Source organism: Halichoerus grypus, chromosome 6, assembly GCF_964656455.1.
Source record: "Halichoerus grypus chromosome 6, mHalGry1.hap1.1, whole genome shotgun sequence".
In the NCBI taxonomy this organism is placed as follows: domain Eukaryota; kingdom Metazoa; phylum Chordata; class Mammalia; order Carnivora; family Phocidae; genus Halichoerus; species Halichoerus grypus.
The window spans coordinates 170,623,367-170,649,056 of NC_135717.1; the positions used below are offsets into that span (position 1 = coordinate 170,623,367).

Here is a 25,690-nt window from a genome sequence, read left to right on the forward strand (position 1 = left end):
CAGTGATGGAAAACTAATAAAGACAGTGTTAGTTTTTAAGGAAACTTAGTTCTGGAAAACAGATTCTTAGATGACTAGACATTACTGCAATATATTTCTAATCAAAATGCATTTCAAGGGAGAATGTAGCCTGGGACCTTGTAGTGATTTATAAAATTAACTGATAAGAGCCATTATTAGTTATAAGTATCTTAATTAGAATAGTGTTCTCCCCTTGTACTTTCAGCCAGTACCAACCCAAAAGTGGGCTTTATTTGGAAGTATCTTTATAAATTATATGTTTGAAATAGAAGTTATACTTTACCATAAAAATAGAGTTATTGATAGTAGTACAGTGTCCATATTTTCTAAACCAACATACTATCTAGGAAAGGATTTGGGCACATAGTATTTATGTTTATAGGACTTTCTGATGATTTATCAGGACAACAGATGAGAATATTGGCATTTTCCTGGAAAATCCAGGCTCTGTGGTTGTTGAAACATGGTGGTTAGGTTCCTGGGCCTGGCCACAACTCTAATGCTCATGAAGCCAAGTACCAACTGAGCTGTGGAAACAAGCTGCTCTGTATGGTGAGTGGTGTTTCTATTGGAAAATCGAAAATCCATTAAGGCATTCTTTCTTAGATTTTTTTGTGTGTGTGCTAGGTCTGTTCTCAGAAACACATTCCTTTTTCCCTCTGCCAAAATCTTAAAAATCAAACTTTCTTTTCTACTTACTACTGAATTTTCTTTCCAATTAGGGTTTTTCTCTCACCTACCATAAAATGGAATACAGCCCCACAGTTTCCAAACTCTTCCTAACTCCACCCCCGTCAAAAATTAAAATAATCCTAAAGTGAGCTGAAAGCCTGTTTCAGGTCTCCTAAGGAATTTACTTAGTAGAACCAGGGAGAAAATAGAAGTAAAAATAAGAATTATCTCTGGAGTAGGTTAGACCATAAGTAGAGGGAGAGGAAAAATGAGAATTCTGGAGATAATATAGCAGGATTTCAAGTAGAGGTTATATGAAGACAGGGCCTAGCACTGGGCCTGATCTTTCTGGGTTTTTGCCCCACTTTACGGCCACATTTTTATCTTTGTTCCCAAGAGCCTGTCTGGGCACTCTAAATCCCTTTCTTCTCTTCCCTCAGCTGATGTTTCTGGGTCCTGTTCCTCTTCCAAAGATGGTGCCTTCCTTAGGCAGTCTCCCCATAACTCTGCCTCTCTGTTCCCAATAGACCCTATAAGAAAAAAGTCTGTTGGTGCCAAGTCTCCGTTTGTACAGAGGACTGAAGTAAGATTTATCTGTATTTCAGAAAAAAAAAATAGATTGATTTATATGTTCTGTCTTTATCTTCCATTATTTAAAAAAAAAGAATTCTGGAGAACAGGGTAAGATTTCAGGTGGAGGTTCTGTGAAGACATGGCCTAGAGGCGGGCCTGCGGCCCAGTAGCAGACAATATGAAGCACTTAAGGTAGAAGCTGATGTCGCACTTCATTGGATATTGGACTTAGAATCGAAAGAGTCTGTGGGATTGATGTAATAGACCAGATATAACAGGATGAAGGGTAAGGTCAGGACGAAAAAGGCGTGCCTGGGTGGCTAGTCGGTTAAGCGTCCCGACTCTTCCCTCCTCTCCAACCTTGTGTTTTTTAAGACCCTGGGATTATCTTCATCATTTCACGTCCTATCTTCTTTTATAAAAATCTGTTTGGTTGTTTGTTTTTGTTCTGCAATATCCTGTGGAAAGAGATCTCTAAATTGTCTTCATTATTTTGACAGTGTTTTATTTTTTAAGTAGTAAGTATTATCCTTAGAATATTAACAGTTGCCTATCGTGTAAAAATCAAAAAGAGAAAATAGATTTCATTCTTTTAAAAAATGTAGTGGAGTAATGACATGTCTCAATTTGTTTTATTCATCTAAGAAGACAAATGTTGCCTATCACAAATAAGTCTATAGAAGACTAAGGAAGAATTATCTGATGAGAACTCTGGTGGTTATTTTGAGAAGGAGAAAAATTCCAGATAAAAAGAGGAATATTTGCTTAGAGAGTTTTAAAAGATAAGAAATTTTGAACCCTAGGGGCGCCTGGGTGGCTTGGTTGGATAAGTGTCTGCCTTCGGCTCAGGTCATGATCCCAGGGTCCTGGGATTGAGCCCCAGGTCAGACTCCCTGCTCATCGGGGAGTCCACCTCTCCCTCTCCATCTGCCTCTCCCCCAGCACATGCTCTCTCCCTCACTCGCTCTCTCTCAAATAAATAAATAAAATCTTTAAAAAAAAAAAATTCTGAACCCTATAGCAAAATATCTGGAAAAGCTGACAAAGTTTTTCTTTTCTTTTTTCTTTTGCTTGTAATTAATTTTCTTCTTTTTTAATTTACTTATATTGAGATATAATTGACATGAGTGTCAATTGTGTAAGTTTAAGGTGTACAGTGTTTTGATTTGATACATTCATATATTGCAATATGATTACCACAATAACATTAGCTACCACATCACATCACATTACCTAACTGTCATTTCTTTTTTATGGTGGAAACAATTAAAATCTAGTCTCTTGGTAACATTAAAAAAGAAAAAAAAAAGCGTCCGACTCTTGATCTCAGCTCACGTCTGGATCTCAGGGTCATGACTTCAAGCCCTGCATTGGGCTCCACACTGGGCCTATAGCCTACTTTAAAAAAAAGAAAGAAAAGGAGGAAAAAAAGATCAGGACTAAAAAGACTGTGCAATGGAGGAGTTTGGACATAGCAATTTTGCCTTGTTAAAAAGATGTTAAGGTCATGGTTGGCTTGATGGTGTAGTTATCAGTATGAAATGACTGATTTATAGAAACTGACATGACCTGGGATGTCTGGTGGCTCAGTCGGTTAAGCCTCTGTCTCTTGGTTTGACCCAGGTCATGATCTTAGGGTCGTGAGATCCAGTCCCATGTTGGGCTCCGTGTTCAGCGCAGAATCTTCTTGAGATTCTCCCTCTTCCTCTGCCTCTGCCCCTGCCCCGACTTGTGCATACACTCTCTCTCTCTCTTTCTCTCTCTCAAATAAAATCTTGGGGAAAAAAAATGACTGACATGACCTTAAGTGCCATTTGTAGAAATACAGTATCTAGGAAGGCATTTGCAATTCCTATAATAGGTACCACACTGGGTAGAGACAGAAATGAACTTCTGTGGAGCCTGTGGGGTTTGGGCCAGATTGGTCAATGAATTTGAGCCCGTGTCGCCTTCAGAAGGGTTAAACACATGAAGATGCTTAGCCCTCAGTGGAAGGCTTCCCACCTGAGGAAGCTCAGGTAACGGTCTCCAGAGATGTGAGGGGTTCTGGCGTCTGACACTTAGCGTCTCCTGGTAAATGTCTGTCAGGTGTTTTGTTCAGTGAGACTTATTCTCATAGCAAAAGTACTGATGGTGAGAGGCAAAGCAACGGGGAAAAGCTTCCAGCTCAAGATAAGTTGCAATTTTTAGATACTGTCATCCACAGTAGCAGTTCATGACCTTTACCCCACCTGGGACACAGCTGAGGGACAGCACCTTCCCATCAGCATACCTGGGATGACAGACCATTGTGGTCCATTGGCCACAACTCTGTCTTCTGAGTCTACCCCAGAAGGCATATTTAGTAAATGCATGTTGGTGGTTGGGATAACCTTGAGTCTACTTAGTTTATTAAGATTTGAAGTGGATTTTCCCACCCAAGTAAGTAGTTTACAAACTAAACTACTTACAGTATGCGTCACGCCTTGTGGAAACACCTGTGTATTCTAACACTGGTGGGAGCCATTTGTTCAGAGATGGAACTGGCTACCTCTGGAGAGTGAATGAATGTGAGGTATAATGACATATGGTTCAGATAGATGGGCATAGAAAAGTCCAGGTGGGAGGTAATGAGGACTTGAGCCTGGTTAGAAACAGTGGTGGTGGTGGAGGAAGGAAGGCATCGGAGAGATGCTTTGGTTCGTTGGGATATAATGATGATCGGATAACGATATGCAGGGAAAGAGCAAAGTCTGAGACACCTTCCGGTTTCCCTCCTTGAGAAGATGGTTGGGTGATGACTCTATTCCTTGATCTAAGAGATAATGGGAGCTGGGGAACAAGTTGGAGGGCTGAAGAGAAGGGTGAAAGAGGTCTGAGTTGGAGGTAGTGATTTGGGAAACACTTGCATATAAATGTTAAAGTGTGAACATGGGGGAACTTGTACTCAAGTAACTTAAATGTGGGAAGAATGTGGGCCCCACGTTCATGTTCAGGTTTTTTTTTTTTTTAAAGACACAACTCATGGGCGCCTGGGTGGCTCAGTCAATTAAGCATCTGCCTTCCGCTCGGGTCATGATCCCAGGGCCCTGGGATTGAGTCCGCATCAGGCTCCCTGCCCAGTGGGGAATCTGCTTCTCCCTCTCCCTCTGCTACTCCCCCTGCTTGTGCTCTCTCTCAAATAAATAAATAAATAAAATCTTTAATAAAAAAGACACAACTCATGACCAAATTCAACTGCCATCTTACGACTCTGATTAGGGGTAGCCAGCTATAACCCTCCGGGCAAATCTGACTCGCCTCCTGGTTTTGTACTGCCCATGAGCTAGGAATGTCTGTTTACATTTTTTTCAATGGTTAGAAAAAAATATAAAAACTATTTTCTGACGGTGAAAATGATATGAAATTTATATTTTAGTGCAGTAAGTGAAGTTGTATGGAACACAGCCACACTCATTCGTTTATACATTGTATGTGGCTGCTTTTGCCTACATGTGAACAGTGGAGTCATCATGACAAAGACTGTAGGGCCAGCAAAAGCCTAAAATATTTACTGTCTGGCCCATTACAGAAAACGTTTGCTGACCCCTGACCGAGAGTATGAGAACCCACAAAGGAAGAGAGAAAGGAAGAGCTGAAGAGCTGGCCGGTGTGGGTCTCAGCAGCTCTCACGGAAACAGGGAGGAAATGGCCAGTAGTGTCAGAAGTTGCAGAAAAGTCAAAGAAGGAAGGATGCGATGAGTGTCCATTAGACTGGCAATGAAGATCACTAGTTGTTGGATGAGGAGACGGGTTTCCAGGGCGATGTTCAGGGCAGAAGCCAGGGTGCATTGAGTTTGAGAAGTGAGTAGAAGGTAAAGAAATGGAGACAGAGCTTAGAGGGTACTGAGAGTTCTTCAGTGCATGGTGGCCACTGTCTGTGTGTTCCCAGTCTTTGAGAGTTTTTGGTATTGCATTGTAACTGATGATTACTCACCAAGAGATTTTCAGCCGAAAACAGTGTCTTTTTTATGTATTTTAACTACTTTTAAAACATTTCTAGAAGTTTTTTTTAATGTTCGTACTATCAAGATATTTAAAGAAAATAGTAGTTTGTGGTGGCGCCTGGGTGGCTCAGTCGTTAAGCGTCTGCCTTCGGCTCAGGTCATGATCCCAGGGTCCTGGGATCGAGCCCCGCATCGGGCTCCCTGCTCAGCGGGAAGCCTGCTTCTCCCTCTCCCACTCCCCTGCTTGTGTTCTCTCTCTCGCTGTGTATCTCGCTCTGTCAAATAAATAAAATCTTTAAAAAAAAAAAAAAAAAAAAGAAAATAGTAGTTTGTATTGGTCCTGCCTGTTTGAGGGTTTTCTTAAAGAATACTTTCATCTGAGGGGTGCCTGGGTGGCTCAGTCCATTAAGCATCTGACTTTGGCTCAGCTCATGATCTCATGGTCCTGGGATCTAGCCCAAAGTCAGGCTCCCTGCTCAGCGGGGAGCCTGCTTCTCCCTCTGCCCCTCCCCCCCCCAGCTCGTGCATGCTCTCTCTCTCTCTCACAAATAAATAAATATTTCTTTTCTTTTTTTTTTTAAGATTTTATTTATTTATTTGACAGAGACACAGCGAGAGAGGGAACACAAGCAGGGGGAGTAGGAGAAGGAGAAGCAGGCTTCCCGTGGAGCGGGGAGCCCGATGCGGGGCTCAATCCCAGGACCCCAAGATCATGACCTGATCCGAAGGCAGACGCTTAACGACTGAGCCACCCAGGCGCCCCAATAAATAAATATTTCTAAAAAAAAAAAATACTTATATCTGCAAAAGTAGCATTTTATTGAAGATTTTCAGAAATAGAGGTAATTTAGAAGTTCAAACTATAAGATGAGAATAATGGTGATGGGGAAAGGAAAAAGATTCAGTCATTAGTTCCTGGAAGTCAATGAAAGGAAATTAGAAAATCGGATACCCAGCATTTTTCACAATGTCTGTATTTCCCTTTGATACAGAGGTCATGTTTAAGCCACAGACCTTTTCTATGGAAAATAAGGAAATATGCCCTCATTTTGAGCAGCTCATTTTTAGAAAGATTTGCCCTACAAATCATTAAGGTGCAGAATAGAAATGAGAGGGTAAAAGTAATTCCTACTCTATCTTAATTCCCCTCTCCTCTGTTAGCACCTGACGTTCTGGAGCATGCTGTGAGGCACGCACTGACTCTGGGAGTCTCAAGTTTGGACTTCGGGAAGCAGGTTGGATCAGATGTCCTGCCTAACAGCCACATTGCTCTCCAGTTAGTGTCTAGAGTTCTTTTTTTTTTTTTAAGATTTTATTTATTTATTTGAGAGAGAGAGTGCACAAGCAGTGGGGAGGGGCAGAGGGAGAGGGAGAAGCAGACTCCCTGCTGAGCAGGGAGCCCAACGTGGGACTCAATCCCAGGACCTTGGAATCATGACTCAAGCCAAAGGCAGACACTCAACTGACTGAGCCACCCAGGTACCCAGTGTCTAGAGTTCTGATTTGCCTTTGAATGCTTAAAATTCTTGAAATCACAGAAAGGTGTAAGAAAAAAATCGAGTAAGATTTCATTCAAGTTCTAAAACATAGTTTCTCCTAACATGTACCTCAGGCTTTTTCTGTGTCCTGGAGTTTTGAATGACGAATCTCCCAGAATAGAGCACCATATTGGAAGGAAAGTGGTTGAAAGGTGGTCTGATTTCATAATGACTTTATTATTTACGATCCCTTTTATCTCTGACGTGGTGGGAAAATGCTCTGAGGCACTTTTGTAAGGAATCTTACACAATATAGGATACCCACCAAGTTTCTTTGGTTGTGCTGTGAATGTTGTAAAGTTAGTCGAACTGATGTTCAGAGCTCAGTGCTGTAGGATGCTCGTACTATGTCTTACTCTATTTTAGGGAAATGAGTCAAGGCAGCCTCACAGAAGCATAGCTCCTTCCATCCTAAAAACCAATTGGGAAGACTCCTCCCAGCCCTTGCCAGCTTCTTGTTTATTCTCATAATAAGAGGAAAGGGGATTGGGAATGCCATCTGCTATGGGAATCTTACGGGCACAGATAAAAAATGAATCACTGAATAATTCATCTTCATTTATCAGTTATTTTTATCTATCGGCTGTTATAGGTCATGCAGAGCCTATATACTGATAATATCAGACAATGACCAACTTATTTTCTCAAGAGATAGGTTTATCCTACTCAGAGGTTGTAGATCCTCTGACCTCCCTTCCTTACTGGGAGACGCAGGACTGCCTCATGATTGGCTAAGATTAGACCAGGGGTTGCCTTGAAGTGACTTCAGGCTCCTACTCTTTGTTCTTGTTATTCACAATGCTCATCAATGTCCAGTGGGAGTAGATTGGGCCCCCTGATTTCTGATGATGTCTCTCTCTCCATAAAGGAGCCAGTTCAACGAGCAACATGCTGGCCTAGCATCATTTCAGCAGTCAGAGCAGCACTGCCACCAGAGCTGGCCCAAACATTCCTCTGGATGTCAGGGATTTGGGCCTCAGAATCATCTGAATTATCAGGCTCAATAGTTGTTTCTGTAACATTGCCAGCCTCTATTTGCCAGGTAGATTTTCTTAGAAAGGGTGGCAGTCTTTTGGTAGGATGAAGCAAAGGAGGTGCAGAAGAACATTCCCTGTAGGGTTGAGGGGAAAACCAAAGGGTCCTGGAGAGTATATCTTTACGGTCATCCGGCACGTTTCAGACTTCCTATTTGCCATTTTTAAAAGTAAAACATTAAATTCTTTAAGATAAGTAGGAAAAATACCTACATTTTGAAATTTTTATTTAACTTTATTTGAAATTTTTATTTCATTTTACATTTTTTTTTCTTTATTAGAGCAAGAGAGAGAGAAAGGAGGGGCAGAGGGAGAGAGAGAGAGAGAGAGAGAAAGTAATCTTAATCTTAGTCTCCATGCCCAGTGCGGAGCCCAATGCGGGACTTGATCTCACAACTCTGAGATCATGAGCTGAGCTGAAATCAAGAGTCAGATGCTAAACCAACTAAGCCACCCAGGTGCCCCTGAAATTTTTATTTTAAATAAAGAGTTGGAATAAATACACAAGGTACCCTTAAAATTTTTTTGACATGAGCAAAAGAGTTCATAATGTTTCTAATTATTTACACAGAGTGCGAAGCAAGAGTGTTTGAGTTCAGGTAGCTGTAAAAACCAAAACCTAGTTGATTTTGTAATTCTCCAGGGCTGAGGTTTCCTATGGGGGTCTACTCTGTGCCAGGCCCTAAGAAAAAAAGATGAAAGAAAGGTGGGTCCTTACCCTTGAGGGACTCTTGGGTGAGGAGCTTGTAAATGAGAATTTCAATATAATATGATCAATTCATGGTAAAGAAAGATGGACAGTGTGTTCCAGGAGCACAAACGAAGGTGCTTTGCCTACCTAGTCCAGGGACTTCAAGAAAAGTTTCTCCGAGGTAGGTCTTTAAGAAGGTGGATAAAGGGCAAGGGCAATCCGGTTGAGAGCCTTGAACCTTTACCAAGGGCTTTGCCTGGGGCCCATATGTACCCTCAGACTTGCTGGGCAGCCCTTCAGGGATATAGGGGAGTTGATGGTGATTGCTTCCCCTCCCCCTTAATCAATGGAATGGAATTCTGTGGTCTGGCTGTCTTTGAGCCCTCGTCACCATCACTCCGCACCTCTGCCATACCTCCAGGAAACTGAAGATGCAGGGGAGCTTAGAAGGACCACGTCCATCCACAGTAGGATGGAAGAAGAGTTGTCTTATGGGAATTGGTCTCATGTAAGCTTTCTTAAAAACAACTTTTAGAAAAATGTATTTGATTTCAAAGGCTGTTTCCCAATCTCTCTCTTTCAGTGCCCGAAGTGACGAAACCAAGTTTAAGCCAACCAACGGCCGCCAGCCCAATTGGCAGCTCTCCATCGCCACCAGTCAATGGTGGCAACAATGCCAAAAGGGTGGCAGTGCCGAACGGACAACCGCCAAGCGCCGCCCGCTACATGCCTCGGGAGGTGCCGCCGCGATTCCGTTGCCAGCAGGACCACAAAGTGTTACTAAAACGTGGGCAGCCCCCTCCGCCGTCCTGCATGCTCCTCGGGGGTGGGGCAGGGCCTCCTCCCTCCACAGCACCTGGAGCAAACTCAAACAACGCACAAGTGACAGGAACGCTGCTGCAGGGGGACGGTGGGACTGCACCAGGTGAGGAATCCGTGTCGGGAGTGGATTCCGCGGCAGCTTGGAAGAGAGCGAGCGCTTCTTCTGTGTTGCCCGGTATAGAGACCACCAAACCCTTCATTAGCTAGACTCTCGGGGTCACTCAGAAGACAGGGAGAGGATCCCGGTAGGAAACGCGTACCAGCACCTCTCTTCTGGAACTGGGTGCTAGCGTCCAGCGTGTGCTCTTGGCATGAGAGGCTAATGCGGCTGCTGTTGGTCATCGCCGTTTGGGACCTTTTCTCCGTCTCAGACAAGCACATTATAACCTCGAGCCTCCCTAGGTCCAGCCGTCAGCACCAGCGTGTGCTCCGGCTGCGGTTGGAGGTGAGACTAGTGCACAGGCTTGTTCTGCTTACCTGCCTGTGTTTATGCTCTCAGAACGCTGCGGGTCTAGAGACAGCCGTCTCTTAGATTACTGTGTAGAATCTTGGTCGGGGGGGAGATATCAAATAATATCATTCTATAGTTTTTTATTAGATTTTTAAAATCATTGTTTCTTCAGAGGATTTTGAGCTTTGTTAAAAACTGTATGTAGGGGCACCTGGCTGGCTTAGTCAGCAGAGTGTACAACTCTTGATCTTGGCGTCGTAAGTTCGAGCCCCACACTGGGTACAGAGCCTACTTAAAAAAATAAAACAAAACAAAACTGGATGTAGATATAAGGAATCTTCAGCAGAAAGGCTCTACGAGTTTTGAGAGTTTTTAAAGATGAATACTAAATCAGCTAACAGCTAAGAACCTCCAAACATCACCTCCCCCCCCCTTTTTTTAAAGCTTTTAACAGATTTCCCCTTAGCTCTTAAAATGTTTTTTGAGGCTATACTAAAATTCAGAGCTTGAACATCATCAAGCCTTGGCAAGAACAATGAATTGGTTATTGTTAACTGAGCATGCTTTATTCTAGTTCTGAGTTTGAACATAGAATTGCCTTAGAAAATTCTATCACTGTCTCTTGTGCAGAGTAAAGATGGAAAGAAACCTCACGGTTACACAAGCTTTATGCAGACTTTTCTGTGGTGGCCGTCAGGTCAGGCCCAAAGTAGGCAGGAAAAAGCCTTATGGCCCTTCCTTCTTGTGGCCCCTCATAAGCAGTTGCAAAAGGAAGTATGTGAGGGGTGGTCACATCGGGTGTTTCTGCAGGCAAATCTTGCCAGCCTGGATGTAGACATGAGTCCAGTGTGAGTACTCTCTCATTTGCATTCTTAAAACCAAGGAGACCCCTAAATCTCAAGAGCTGGAGATTCTCTGCTTTCCTATTAACATGGCTCTATGTAATATTTTTTCAACCTTATATTGATTTAAAGCTTCTTGGTTAAAATAACTAAAACAAGTTTAGAAGAAATTACTGGGTTAAAACATGTCATTTTTCTTCCCACTAAATATGACAAATTCCACCAAAATATGTGCTGAGCCAGACTAATTTATAAGACTGAGTTCCTTGGGCATACAGACTGATTCATGCTCGTCTGCCCCAGCATCTAGCTGGGTGGGCATTCATCATTCATCAGATGCTTACTGAGCAGCCACGCACTGGCCACTATGAGGAATTCAAACATTAGCAAGATAGGGTCTCTGCCTAAGAGGGGGAGCTCCTGGGGGAGTCTCTGGTGCTAATGTGGGGGAAGGTAGATGTGAACACAGTACCACAGCACTGAGCAAAATGGCTCCAGACAGGGAAGGGTTATTTTCAGGTGATGAACTAAAAAAACAAAAACAGGGGCGCCTGGGTGGCTCAGTTGGTTGGGCGACTGCCTTCGGCTCAGGTCATGATCCTGGAGTCCCTGGATCGAGTCCCGCATCGGGCTCCCTGCTCAGCGGGGAGTCTGCTTCTCCCTCTGACCCTCCCCCCTCTCATGTACTCGCTCTCTCTCATTCTCTCTCTCTCAAATAAATAAATAAAATCTTAAAAAAATAAAAAAACAAAAACAAAACAAAACAAAAAACCCTCATAGAGAAACGGCACTTGAACTAGGCCCAGAAAGATGGACCAATTTCAGTATATGAATCCAGGAAGGGAAGCCAGTAGCTGCCAGTGTGGAATAGTGCCAGGGCGAGAAGGCACAAGTCATGGACTGTCGAGGAGTGTGGCATCCACGTAGAAAGTAGTGCAAGATAAGACTAGAAAAGTCAGGGCGCCTGGGTGGCTCAGACGGTTAAGTGTCTGCCTTCAGCTCAGGTCATGATCCCAGGGTCCTGGGATCGAGTCCCGCATCGGGCTCCCTGCTCCTTGGGAGCCTGCTTCTCCCTCTGCTTCTCTCTCTCTCTCTCTCTGTCTCTCATGAATAAATAAATAAAATCTTTAAAAAAAAAAAAAAAAAGACTAGAAAAGTCAGTTGGTCCCAGGTTGTGCAGCATCTTTTTTTTTTTTTTTTTAAAGATTTTATTTATTTATTTGACAGAGAGAGAGAGAGACAGGAGAGAGGGAACATAAGCAGGGGGAGTGGGAGAGGGAGAAGCAGGCTCCCCGCTGAGCAGGGAGCCCGATGCGGGGCTCGATCCCAGGACCCCGGGACCATGACCTGAGCCGAAGGCAGACGCCTAACAACTGAGCCACCCGGGCGCCCCAGTTGTGCAGCATCTTGATCAAACTCCAGGCCAAAGTTTAGCTTTGTTCTTGTGCACGAAGAAACTGTTGGAAGCTTCCCATACACCGGTGATCTAACTGAAGGGGTGCTTCAGAACAATTACTCTAGCCAGGAATGTTTAGAGTATATTGGAAATAGAAAGCAGGTTCAGCATGTTACTGCATTGTCTCAAGATATAAGAAGGCCCTTCTCTGTCAATAGGAATGACAAGGGGACAGCTTTGAGAAATGTTGTGGATTTACACTTAGCAGTACGCCACCCCAGCGGAATGAGAGAGAAGAGATGACTAGAGCAGGTGTGGCACAGTTAACCAAGAAGGGCAGCTGGGTAGAGAAGTTAGTTTGTGGGGCAACGTGATGAGCTCCCTTAGGGGCAGTTTGAGCTTGAGGTGTTAGTAGCGCATGCGTGTGTAGCTGTGATTGATCCGATCATCTCTTTCCCAGAGTCAAGCCTTGGAGGTGCTGCTGCTTCAAATTATGCAAATCCCACTTGGGGCCCGGGAGCCTCCTCCAACAACGGCGCCTCCCCCAACCCAGTTCACATCCGGGACAAGGTGATTGTAGACGGGTCTGACATGGAAGAGTGGCCTTGTATTGCCAGCAAAGACACTGAGTCTTCTTCCGAAAACACCACCGATAACAACAGTGCCTCGAACCCTGGCTCTGAGAAGAGCACTCTGCCAGGAAGCACCACTAGTAACAAAGGAAAAGGGAGCCAGTGCCAGTCTGCAAGTTCTGGGAACGAATGTAATCTTGGGGTCTGGAAATCTGACCCTAAGACTAAATCTGTTCAATCTTCCAACTCTACTACAGAGAGCAACAATGGACTAGGAAATTGGAGGAATGTGAGTGGTCAGGATAGAATTGGACCTGGCTCTGGCTTCAGCAACTTTAACCCAAATAGCAACCCATCTGCCTGGCCAGCGCTGGTCCAAGAAGGAAATTCTAGGAAAGGGGCACTGGAAACGGATACTAGTAATTCCAGTGCACAGGTTAGCACAGTAGGTCAGGCATCCAGGGAACAGCAGTCAAAGATGGAAAATGCGGGTGTTAATTTTGTTGTCTCTGGCAGAGAACAGGCTCAAATTCATAACACTGATGGACCAAAAAATGGAAACACTAACTCCTTGAACTTAAGTTCACCAAACCCCATGGAGAATAAGGGAATGCCCTTTGGAATGGGCTTGGGGAACGCCTCCAGGAGCACTGATGCCCCTTCACAAAGCACTGGAGATCGAAAGACTGGGAGTGTTGGATCTTGGGGTGCAGCTAGGGGGCCTTCTGGAACTGACACAGCCTCTGGACAAAGCAATTCTGGAAACAATGGGAACAATGGAAAGGATAGAGAGGACTCCTGGAAAGGAGCTTCTGTTCAGAAATCATCTGGGTCAAAAAATGACTCTTGGGACAATAACAGGTCTACGGGTGGGTCCTGGAACTTTGGCCCTCAGGACTCTAATGACAACAAATGGGGTGAAGGGAACAAAATGACATCTGGGGTCTCTCAGGGAGAATGGAAACAGCCGACTGGGTCTGATGAGTTGAAAATTGGAGAATGGAGTGGTCCAAACCAACCAAATTCTAGCACTGGAGCATGGGACAATCAAAAGGGCCACCCCCTCCCTGAAAACCAAGGCAATGCCCAGGCTCCCTGTTGGGGAAGATCTTCCAGCTCCACAGGAAGTGAAGTTGGAGGTCAAAGCACTGGAAGCAACCACAAAGCAGGAAGTAGTGACAGTCATAATTCTGGCCGTCGGTCATACCGGCCCACACATCCTGATTGTCAGGCTGTCTTACAGACTCTTTTGAGCCGAACTGATTTGGACCCCAGGGTGCTCTCAAACACTGGCTGGGGCCAAACTCAAATTAAGCAGGACACAGTGTGGGATATTGAAGAGGTGCCAAGGCCTGAGGGGAAATCTGACAAAGGAACTGAGGGGTGGGAGAGCGCTGCCACACAGACCAAGAACTCAGGGGGCTGGGGAGACGCACCCAGCCAAAGCAATCAAATGAAGTCTGGATGGGGGGAGCTCTCAGCCTCTACAGAGTGGAAAGACCCCAAGAACACAGGAGGCTGGAATGACTACAAGAACAACTCTTCCAACTGGGGAGGCGCACGACCAGATGAAAAGACTTCTTCCTCTTGGAATGAGAACTCCAGCAAGGATCAGGGGTGGGGAGGGGGACGCCAGCCCAATCAAGGATGGACTTCTGGGAAGAATGGTTGGGGAGAGGAAGTTGATCAAGCGAAAAACAGCAGTTGGGAAAGTTCTGCAAGTAAACCTGTGTCTGGGTGGGGTGAAGGAGGGCAGAATGAAATTGGAACTTGGGGGAACAGTGGGAATGCAAGCCTAGCTTCCAAAGGCGGGTGGGAAGATTGCAAAAGGTCACCAGCGTGGACTGAGACCGGCAGACAGCCCAGTTCCTGGAATAAACAGCACCAACAGCAGCAGCCACAGCAGCCACAACCACCACCGCCAGAGGCTTCTGGTTCCTGGGGAGGCCCACCCCCACCACCTCCAGGCAACGGACGACCTTCCAATTCCAACTGGAGCAGCGGGCCACAGCCAGTAACCCCTAAGGATGAGGAACCCAGCGGTTGGGAAGAGCCATCCCCCCAGTCAATTAGTCGGAAAATGGACATCGATGATGGCACTTCGGCGTGGGGAGACCCCAACAGTTACAACTACAAGAATGTGAATCTGTGGGATAAGAATTCCCAAGGGGGCCCAGCACCTCGAGAACCAAACCTGCCTACCCCCATGACCAGTAAATCAGCATCAGGTAGGCAATGGCTGCTTCTTGTGGGTTTGATAAAGAAAAATCCTAAACCAGGGCATTTTTATTAAGCTGCATTTATTCAACTTGGCTTTGTTCTGGAAATCTTTGTACATTAACCTACTCTACTGTTAACAGAAGCTCTCTTTTTATAAAATGATAGTGATAACAGATGCTGGTGGTACATTTTAATGTTCTTTCTTGGCAAAAGGAATAAGATGGCATCCCTGTGGTAGTCTCCCGAAGTTTGTGGTTTTTTGGGGTTTTTTTTTGTAATTGTATTGGTCTTGTAGAATCCAAAGAACATATCTTGCTAAACAAACTATGCTCCAGATTTAAAAATGAAGAATTAAAATAGTAGCAGAAATAGACCTGATTTCCATTCAGTCTCTACCCGTGGACATATCCTCTGTGTTTCTCCTTCCCCAGCGAAGGGAAGTATTCTGTGGTGTTCTCGAAGGGGCCATTGCAATGCTGTAGCGCAGCTGGGATCTGGAAGGTTTCAGTCACTTTCCAGATGACTTTTAATGATCACCTCTGGAAGTGGAGTACTTCATGTAAGAAAGTGTTCTCTCATGATAATCAGTTGCCCAGAATTAAACTTTCTTCTTGCTCTATTTGAATAGAAACCCCATACCTGGTAAATTAAAAGTAGTGCTAGTAATACCATCTTTGGCATCGTCAACTTGAATGTCCCCATAAAGCATATAATTCAACAAATTAAGGGGATGCACTGTTCAGGTGGGGTTTTTGGTTTTGTTTTTAAGGTAGAATTAATATTTAGTTTTCCACTCCTCAAGTAAGCATACTGTTGAGTGAATGCAGTTATGGCCACTTAGAAAATGATTGCTTTTAACTGGTTCTTTTTTTTCCCCCTCAAATATTGAAAAGAATGAAGAAGGAAATAAAGATTGCTCATTAATTCCCTGTCCAGCATAAAACCTGCTAACATGTGAAAAAAATTTATTATCCATATAGTAAAAACCTTCAAACTGTACAGAAAAGCAAAATATAATAAATAAAAGAATCTTAGCCCCTAGGGTCTCTTCCCACAGGTAATCCCTTAGAGTTTTGTGTCTCATTCAAAAATTTTGTTCATACCTATAGCTAAATATATCTATCCTTTACAGCTTTTACACAGAAGGGATTGTACTGTATACACTGTTCTTCACCTTGCTTTTTTCATCATACTTTAAAACTTTCCATGTTAGCACATACATTTTTGTCTTTTATTTGCTTTGTGTACAGTATTTATTTCATGGGTGACACAATTGGCCTAACCAGTCCCTTTTTGATAGATACTTAGGTCGCTTCCAAATGGCCTCCAACAGTGATACGGTGAGCATTGTTGTACATGTAATTTTATGTACTTTACAAGTATATCTATGGTATAATTCCCTGGCAGTGGAATTGCTGGGCCAAAAGTTAAAGTGACAATGCCATTTGCCTCCATGAGGGTGGAACCCATTCGTATTTCTGGCAACAGAATAGAGGATTGCCTGTTCCTCCTACCTTCACCCCCACCCCATATCCGCTCCCTGGATGTTAGGATGTTTCCTTTAACAGATCATTCTTAGCCGTTTTCTTTCTTTGCAGTCTGGAGCAAAAGCACACCACCTGCTCCAGATAATGGTACTTCAGCTTGGGGTGAGCCAAACGAAAGCAGTCCTGGGTGGGGTGAAATGGATGACACAGGAGCATCGACCACGGGCTGGGGGAATGCACCCTCCAACGCTCCAAATGCCATGAAACCTAGTAAGTGTACAGCATTATTTGTGAGGGAGTCTCCATTAATTTGGGGGCCAGACATTTTGGTGGGGTGTTCTAATGTTTAAACTGTTGTTTCAGTGAGACTGAGGACCGTGAACCTTTGATAAATGATCAGTACCAAATGGCAGTGACTTAGCTGTGCATATGTTAACATGTTTACAGTCTAGAAGTCAGAAGTTAATTTTGTTGATTTTCTTTTATGTTCGGTTTAGTATCTGGCCAGAATTGAAATGTTGACGTGGTGCTTTTTTTGCCAGTAACTTAAATATTGCTCACCATCTCTCTTTTGCATTTCTGCCCCTTTGTTAGTATAGTTTTTAAAAAGACTTTCCTGGCTTTTACTGTGGAACACAGTCTCTGCTACTCAGTGACTTTATCCTTCTGTTTCTTCCTCGTCCCTTTGTCTCTCCTCTCATACTTCCACCCACATAGGAACACATGAGGTTTCTTGAACCCAACAAAGATTTCTTCGTTTGAGTGTTTTATACAAAGCATGTCACACTTATTCATAATCATTGAAAGTCTAAGCTATCCTTGATCCAACTGGCAATGTGTAGTCACAGTAATTTGCAAAACTTTGTAAACCGATGCTATGGAATGTCTCATTGGATGTTCCTCAGTTGAAAAATTCAGTTTCAAGTGCCCATTTTCACTTGTTTGTCGTTTTCTGAAAAAGTATTCCAACATCTCTTTTCTGCCATACTGCAGACTTAAGGAATTATCTTTTGATTTAAAAATGTGGTCATACTGTATGCTCAAAATTTGAACAAGAATAATAAATTCTGTTGTCAATTTTATTGTATGACATTTATGACTCTTACAGCGCCCCATGAAGTACAGTCTTAGCTGTATCCTAGAAATTCATTCTTGTGTCTGTAACTTGCATTTTAAAAATTATGAATCTACTTCACTTCAGAGAAATAGCTTTATAAAGACCATGATTTCATCATGATTTTCACTGTAAAATTGGTTGTATCATCATGGGAAATACCACGCTGTAAACTTGAAATAGATCCAAAATGGCTGTTGGAAGACATTAACCAGACCTTTGGCACAAGGAGATACTTCAGCAGTACTGTCAGGATTTTTCCGTGTCTTTCCCAACCTTAGAATCACCCTTCTTCCATCACGAAACCTTCACAGTTTAAAAAATGTCTTCTCTTCTTCAGGATCTTCTATAGTTAAAGCTATACTTACACCTTCCCTTTGTCTGGGTAATACGAATGTGGAAGGGGCTAGAATGTTTGCCTCACCATATAGATGGATTAGATAAGATGCCAAATACCCTAAAATGCTGCATTCATAAGGACTGATCATTGTGGGTATTGTCATATACAGCTATTACATAACGGTTGATCCATTCTTTTCTTAAAGATTCCAAATCTATGCAAGATGGCTGGGGGGAGAGTGACGGTCCAGTGACGGGAACTCGCCATCCCAGCTGGGAAGAGGAGGATGATGGAGGAGTCTGGAACACCGCCGGCTCTCAGGGAAGTGCTTCCTCCCACAACTCAGCAAGCTGGGGACAAGGAGGAAAGAAACAAATGAAGGTAGCCCACTTTAGAAATGTTTGAGCTTGTTTCTTCATTCTTAGAAGGCAGAACTGAGAATTTTCTAATGGAAGGAGTCCCTGAGGTCCTAAGTAAGGGGGAAAATACTTTCTCAAGAGCAAATAATTACTTCCTCTTTACTCCTCATCTTCCTTCCCCATGACCTTGAAACCTCGAACTACAGAGCTGTTGCTGTGAGCAAAGTGGAATTTTCAAAGACAGGAGATTTTTTTCACTTTTAGTTTCCATATGATAATAATTCTTTGGAAGCTTTCAAGGCACACTTTATAAATGTTTTATGCTTTTGCATTCTAAAGCCAAGGAAGTCCTTAGGGTAAGTCCCCATGATATATAGAAGAGAAACCAAAGAAAGATAGCTTTTCCAGTGGCGATCAGCATGACTGGTTTTTATCCGATTAAGGAAATTCCAAAACCCAGAACCATTCTTCCAACAAAGTGAAGTGCCAGTGCGTAACCTTGCTGTAGCAACCGGCTGATTTATCTACATCCCATACCGGGTTGTGTTCTAAAGTTGTTGCTTTCCGAAGCGCCTGCGTGGTTCAGTTGGTTGAGCATCCAACTCTTGATCTCAGCACAGGTCTTGATCTCAGGGTTGTGAGTTTAAGCCCCACACTGGGCTCCACGCTGGTCATGGAGCCTTCTTAATTTAAAAAAGAAAAAAAAAGAATAAAATTGTCACTTTCCTTGTCTTAGAGCAACTCAGTTTCTACTTTGATCTGCGTAATTTGATGAGGACTTTGGTTTCAATCTAGAACGAGTCTTTGAACCTGAACCACTCTCTCAGCAGAGGCGTTCTTTCCCTTCTGCAGATAAATTGATGGAAATAAAGAATGGGCAGTCATATATTTAATTTCAACATGGGAGCCTTGCTGCCCTGTGAAACATTTCACAGTGAATATTGTCCTGGTTTCCAATACCAAGTACCCTCCTGGAAGGTCTTCAGTTGGCTAAGGGGGCTGTACCTTCATCCCCTTTGCTGCAGGATATTAATTTTGTGCTGAATACGGTAACTCAGTAGCCTAAGAACACAGGTAGTTCCTTTTGGAGGCATCCTGTTTAAGCAGCCAGTTACAGTTTCCCTTCTAAGGACTTCTGTTTCCTCCCCGTAGTCACAGAAGTAATTATTCAGTAAATTTCTCAGCATCTTTGTACTCTCATGTTGTCTGGCTTGCTGTGGCTTTGTTTTTGTCATTTACAAATTCCCAGTGAGACAGAATGAAAAGACAGTCGAGGGAGACTGCTGATTGACCGGAATTGAGCGAGGGAAAGGTGCTGGTCCACTCGGGTGGCCCCAAGATGTAATTGATCCAGCTCAGTGGGAATTCAGTGTTTCTGCCCCATGACTGACAATTCTGACCTTTTGTATCCAGGGCCTTCTTTTTACTGATTGTGATCAAAGGCAGATAACATAAGATTTACCATTTTAGCCATTTTTAGGTGCACAGACAGTACAGTAGCGTTGAGTACATTCACGCTGTTGTGCAACCATCACCACATCTCGCCACAAAACTCTTTTCGTCTGCAAAACTGAAACTGTTTGTGTTAAACAAAAACTACCAATTCTCCCATCCCTCCAGTGAGGGCTTTCTTGACCTTAAAACCTTTAATGTTAGTGAACTTACTCACTTTCAAGAATAATAAAATTGACATAATAAATATCATCAAAACACAGAGTTTTTATTTGTAGAATGTACAAGTGCACAAAGCCCCATCACCCCCTGTCCCCACCAAGGCCTCATCACAGTTCCACCTGCCTTCTCCGTAGAAGTAAAAGGGGAGCTGATGTTGGGTGTCGTGTTTCAGGAAGAAACTAGGTCCCTTAAGAAACAAAAATTCAGGGGCGCCTGGGTGGCTCAGTTGGTTAGGCATCTGCCTTCACCTCAGGTCATGATCCCAGGGTCCTGGGATCGAGCCCCGCATCGGGCTCTCCGCTCAGCGGGAAGCCTGCTTCTCCCTCTCCCCCTCCCCCCATTCTTGCTCATGCCAGCTCTATCTCAAATAAATAAATAAATAAAATCTTAAAAAAAAAAAGAAACAAAAACTCAGCGCCTGCCTGCCTTTGCAGTAAGATCAGTGATGTGTTCTGCTAGGGCCTCTTTCCCACGGGGACCCCTGTTGTTTATACTGTGAAACAAGCAGATGAAGGGTGCGTGGCTGAGTTCTCATTGTATCCACACAGAGACTAATGACCAGCTTAAATAGTCTGTTTTAACAGGCTAGTGCCTATTTATTTTCCAAATAACAGGCACTAGCATTGAACTCTTTCTTTTCTAATACAAACCGGGTTACAAGGAGGTAGTAAAAGGAAAAGTACTAGCATGCAAACGTTGTATTTTAGAAGATCTGATATTTCCTTCTGTTTATAAGGTAAAAACACCAGCTGACCTGGGCGCCTGGGTGGCTCAGTCAGTTACGCGTCTGCCTTCAGCTCAGGTCATGATCCCGGGGTCCAGGGATTGAGTCCCGCACTGGACTCCCTGCTCAGTGTGGAGTCTGCTTCTCCCTTTCCCTCTGCCATTCCCCCTGCTTGTGCTCTCTCTCTCTCAAATAAATAAATAAAATCTTAAAAAAAAAAAACCCAGCTGACCAATGTTTTTCCAGTTACTTCTAATTCAGTGTGACGAATAGAATAAGAATGAAAACACAGATAGATCTAAAGCTTATTAATCTTTCAGACTAACGGATAAAATACCAAAATAACCATAGTTAAAGAGGGAAATTTGGGTTAAAAAAGGTAAACTATTGGTTCTGCATTTTCCATCAGTACTTAAATGCAACTCAGATACGAAGTGAGAGAAAATAATTTGGTTCTGAGGTTACATATTTCATTTCTGTAGTGCTCACTGAAAGGAGGAAACAATGATTCATGGATGAATCCTCTTGCCAAACAGTTTTCAAATATGGGATTGCTGGTAAGTTTCATTTTCTTACAAGTGTAATACAGCCCAGCTTTTACTTTTAGTACAAATGCTAAGACCGCTGCCACATAGAATACAACATTACAGAGTTAGAAACTGGTTAAGCAATGTTTCTGATTTGGAGTAAGCAATATTTATCCTCTATTCGCTTATTCTTAATTAAATACTCCAATATTTAAAGCTTACGGCTTTTGAATTTGTAGTCCTTGTATCCTTTTCCTTAGATGCTTAGAGGAAGAAAGAGCCAGGCCTTAAACTTACATAATTTTCCCTGACTACTGCTGTACCAGTGTTAATATTACAGTTTTGAAAACGGCAGCAAGAGCAAAATAACTAGAGAAAGTATTTGTAATTAATTATATAAGGAGTTCTTGTAGGATTCCTCTTTTTTTTTCCTTCTCTCTTGGGAACATCGTGGGGACACCCCGTCCCTGGTTGCCAAAAGACAAATAGCTTGACTTGGCTGCACATTACCAGATTTGATGACTTGACAAGTCACGAGAAGAAGTTGTCATCATTTGGCTGACACTCGTGGAATTTGATCCCGAGCCGACTGGAACTTGAGCAGGGTTTTATTTCTCTAAGCAGCTACTTAACTATTGCTCTGTCCATAGAATTACTGAAGCTACTTCTGTGTGAAAATTGAATTTAGGAATATAGACACCCAACAGCAATCAAATTAGTCGTATCCTAAATGATCTTGTCTTCATCCCAGTGTAAGGTTCACGTCGAAAGAATCTTGTATAGTGCCTGTAGGACGCCACAGCTCTCATGTAAATAATGCCATTTTTTTTCTCTGATCCAGACTTTGAATTCAAACCTTTAATCCTCCCTCCCTGTTGCTGCTTTTTCAGAGTCAAACTGAAGATAATCCAGGCAGCAAAATGGATTTGTCTGTAGGTGTGTATCACTCCACTAATATGAATGGAATATGTTGTTGTTAATGATGCCATGTTGGATCCCTGCTCAGTTTGAGTTGGGATGGGTGCTGCTCAGCAGACATGAAGGACCATCCTAGACACTAGGTAGGGGTTGAAAACTCCAAACGGCTGCAGGATCCAGGAAAGTCATGTAAATGAAGGGTGTGTGCCAGGTGTAAGCAGGTGGGAGTTGGAGGCCACTGGTTAGCTGTGGGCGGCCTGTGTACCACGTAAAGGATAAAGGACTCAGCCTTGCTCGGCCCTTAGCGGTTGTTGCCCTGGAGAGTAAAGGTTCAGCCTTGTCAGAGCTTCCAGTTTTCAAGCAGGGCCAGAAATTTAGACATACATTGACAACCTGATATTTAAATATTGGAACCTAATTCAGATTGTTAAAAACTGTGGTGTGTGGCCGAACCCAGTGTGTCTGTGGCCCTGCCATCCTCTGCCCTCAGGTTGCTAGTCCCGTCCGCACTGGGGTGTTGCATTATTGACGAGCACCCCCACTGCAGGTGGGGCAGACGCCATGTCAGCCCTTGGTCTGTGGGGTCATCCCCGTGACACCGTTGCTCACCTTGAGGAACTTAAAAAGAATCAAACCAGGAAGAAAGGAAAACAGTCCTGGGTCATAAGGGAAATAGCCTTTGATCTATGATATTTTAAAATCTAAGAATAACAAAAAAGTAAGCTTCCAGGGGCACTGATCATGTCAGTGTATAACAGCAAATTTCCAGAGCTGTGAAGAAAAGGAGGAATAACCATGGTACCTGGGAAATCACGAGGCCTTTTTATCCCCAATAACTGTTTCACAGCCCCACCCATTTATCTAGCAGATGCTAAAAGGGCAAGAGACAAATTTTCTCCCTGAGCACATTTGAGTTTATGAGCAAGTGATATTCATCAAACATATCAATAACCAGTGGAAATATTTTTTTAGTCAGATTTTTACCAGGTTGGCCCTAAGTCTCTCTTTCAGTCTTCCATTGAAAACAAGCTACAACTGATAGGAGTTTTTAAAAAAGGAACAAAAGGACCCACATGTGCTCCAGGGAGGGTCCCCAGCAGCCTGAACCAACGAGATCCCTTGTGGTCTACACCCAACACCTCAGGGAAGAGAGTGGGGCTAGAACTCCTCGTCATGAGGGAGACATTGGTTCTTGAAATTTTCACTTCTTCTGTGCTCCTTTTCAGGGAGCCTTCCAGATAAAAAATTTGACGTGGACAAGCGAGCGATGAATCTCGGGGATTTTAATGATATCATGAGGAAGGATCGATCTGGGTTCCGTCCACCTAATTCCAAAGACATGGGAACCACAGATAGTGGGCCTTATTTCGAGAAGGTGAGTCGAATCCTTTGTTTAAGACCGTAATTGATGCGAACCACTTTGGTTCCCGTTTGTTCTTTTGGTAATCAGTTCCAGGAGGAAGCATAGAATTACTGAATTAATTAATGAGCAAAACGCAAACATCACCTGCATGTAAGTGGTGATGTAAAAACAGTTGATGTCAACAGGTGATTAGGCAGAAGCTAGAACCATCTGTCTTTAGTATGTGAGTATTGTGAACAAGGTCTGAGTGTTTAGAAATTTTATGAAGTTTGGAAGGGGGAAATGAATGGTCTGACTTTTTACAGTAGGGGAAATGCACACTTGAAACATGTAGAAGAAATTTTAGAGACAAATTTATTCTGAATTCTTTTTTCTGCTGCTATACAATGAGAAATTAAATTTGGGATCTTGTGCAAATAATCCGGATCTCCCAAGGCCTTGCCTTCTAGCTTAGTCAAGCTGGCCCAGAACTTTCTCTTTTGTTATTTCTAAGAGAGTTCCTTTGTTCTTTCTCCATTCCCCTAGTGACCTATTTTTAGTTACAATGGTGTACTGTCCAAATTCTCAACTACCTGATTTAAAGAAGTTTGTTTATACCTAGTTCTTTTTATTTTTATCATTCCTGATGGAGGAAATAATTCCTTGATTCAGAATACTGATTTGCCAAGCCCTGGATCTTCAGAAAGCAATTAAAACCAAAAGTTTTAGATCTGGCACATTTTTGACACCACTGATGATGCTGTTCCAGGCAGCAACAGATTCCCAAGAAGCTTATTCTGGCTTCTCTTTCAGCAGCCACATAGAGTAATCAATATTAGATGCATAAAAATAAAGTGTCTGGCAATTTTTATCCTAGTGCAATGGACAGAACGTGTTATTGACTTACAGGATAAGAAAAAATCCGTATCTGAGATGACAGATGGTGTCTCTTGGGCCAAGTGTGATGACTCTTATCAGATCCAAATTCCATCCTCGTTTATTGCTAATACACTCTAATTCTGTTTGTTCCTAGTGTTTCTCTCTTGTCCCTTCTTGCATTCTGTTGCTTCACTAACCAACACTCATTGTGATTGGCTAACTCCTACTACTTTTCAGCTGACTTTGCCTTTCTCCAATCAAGATGGGTGCCTTGGGGATGAGGCTCCCTGCTCTCCCTTCTCCCCTTCTCCCAGCTACAAGCTGTCTCCCTCTGGTTCCACACTACCCAACGTCAGCCTTGGAGCAATCGGCACAGGGCTCAACCCCCAAAACTTCGCTGCTAGACAAGTAAGGAGGCCTCTCAAATTTACAACTGCTTGGCTGTGGCCTCGCCTTGGCCCTGGTCTGCAGTTGATTGCATCATTTGTCTGTCTTGGGAAATTTGTTGATTACTGAATGCACAGAATGATACTAAGTATAGGCTTTAGAGATCTCTTAGCCCGTAGAACCCATCTCTCTTCATATTTTCTCAACATGGATTTTATTTAAATCTGTTTCTTTTGTCTTCTCATTTTTGGTCATAAGTTCACATTTAAGAAGGTAACTAAGTTCTAAGTTAAGCTAAGTTCCTAAGAACTAGCTTAGGAAAATGTTAAGGAGGGTATGTAGGTACTTTATGTCATCTAACTTAGCAACAAATTTGCCATTCTTAACCTTGGATTGAATGGCAAGTGATATTTTTGAAGTCCTTTCAATTTAGTAAAACTTCTAAATAGAAAATAGCAGCAAAACTAGTAGTAGTAAATACTCGAGCGTTACAGCATCTTAAAATCTAGTGTCTTTAAGTGTAAAATACAATAATTACCCAGAGAGAGGTAATTTGATAGGGGAGAATGAAGTTTTGGGAAGATTGGATGTTTCCTAGGGGCGGGCCTCAGTCCTCCCAGGAGGGGCCGTGCACCAGGAGTGAGACTGGCAGGGCAGGCCTCTGGGGCCCCCTCACCTCCGCGGGCCTGACATAACGCGGCAGGCCTCTGTCACCCCACAGCAGCTCCGGGGTAGTTCTCGAGGAGAAAACCAGGAATTTGGAGACAATTCCTCTGTGACAGTGACCCCAGTGATGATATTTTCCTAGCCACAGTTCTGTGACCATTTACCTGTCACTGTGACTCTCACCTCAGGATGTCATGGAAGGACATTTAATTATTAATTGTATCCATTCTGTTTCCACATGCTGACTTTCACAAACAAGTGAAAAGGTATTATAAAACACCTCTCACACCATAATCCTTCAGTTGCACACAGGTCTTTCATATGCTTTCTAATTATTGCTGTAGCACATTTTAAAAATGGATCATATGATATCCATGTGTTCGGTTGGTTATCTCCGGTTTGGGAATTATGGGTAATTTCTTGTTTTTTTTTTTTATATTTCACTGTTTTTCTTAATGTTTCCACAGAGGACATAG

The 25,690-nt window shown here is 43.2% G+C and overlaps 1 protein-coding gene across 11 annotated transcripts in view; it reads left to right on the top strand.

Moving 5' to 3' along the window:
• Nucleotides 1-25,690, top strand: part of TNRC6B (trinucleotide repeat containing adaptor 6B) — a 239,739-nt gene that overhangs the window by 180,175 nt on the left and 33,874 nt on the right. For 10 of the 11 annotated variants that reach the window (XM_078076651.1, XM_078076653.1, XM_078076656.1 and 7 more), the window contains 8 exons: nt 9,078-9,419; nt 12,466-14,805; nt 16,396-16,554; nt 17,944-18,119; nt 20,978-21,052; nt 21,913-21,958; nt 23,167-23,315; nt 24,399-24,569. In XM_078076651.1, the coding sequence (XP_077932777.1) occupies nt 9,078-9,419; nt 12,466-14,805; nt 16,396-16,554; nt 17,944-18,119; nt 20,978-21,052; nt 21,913-21,958; nt 23,167-23,315; nt 24,399-24,569 (3,458 nt within the window). The remainder of the gene's footprint in view (nt 1-9,077; nt 9,420-12,465; nt 14,806-16,395; nt 16,555-17,943; nt 18,120-20,977; nt 21,053-21,912; nt 21,959-23,166; nt 23,316-24,398; nt 24,570-25,690) is intronic. The other variant, XM_078076652.1, reaches the window with a different exon arrangement.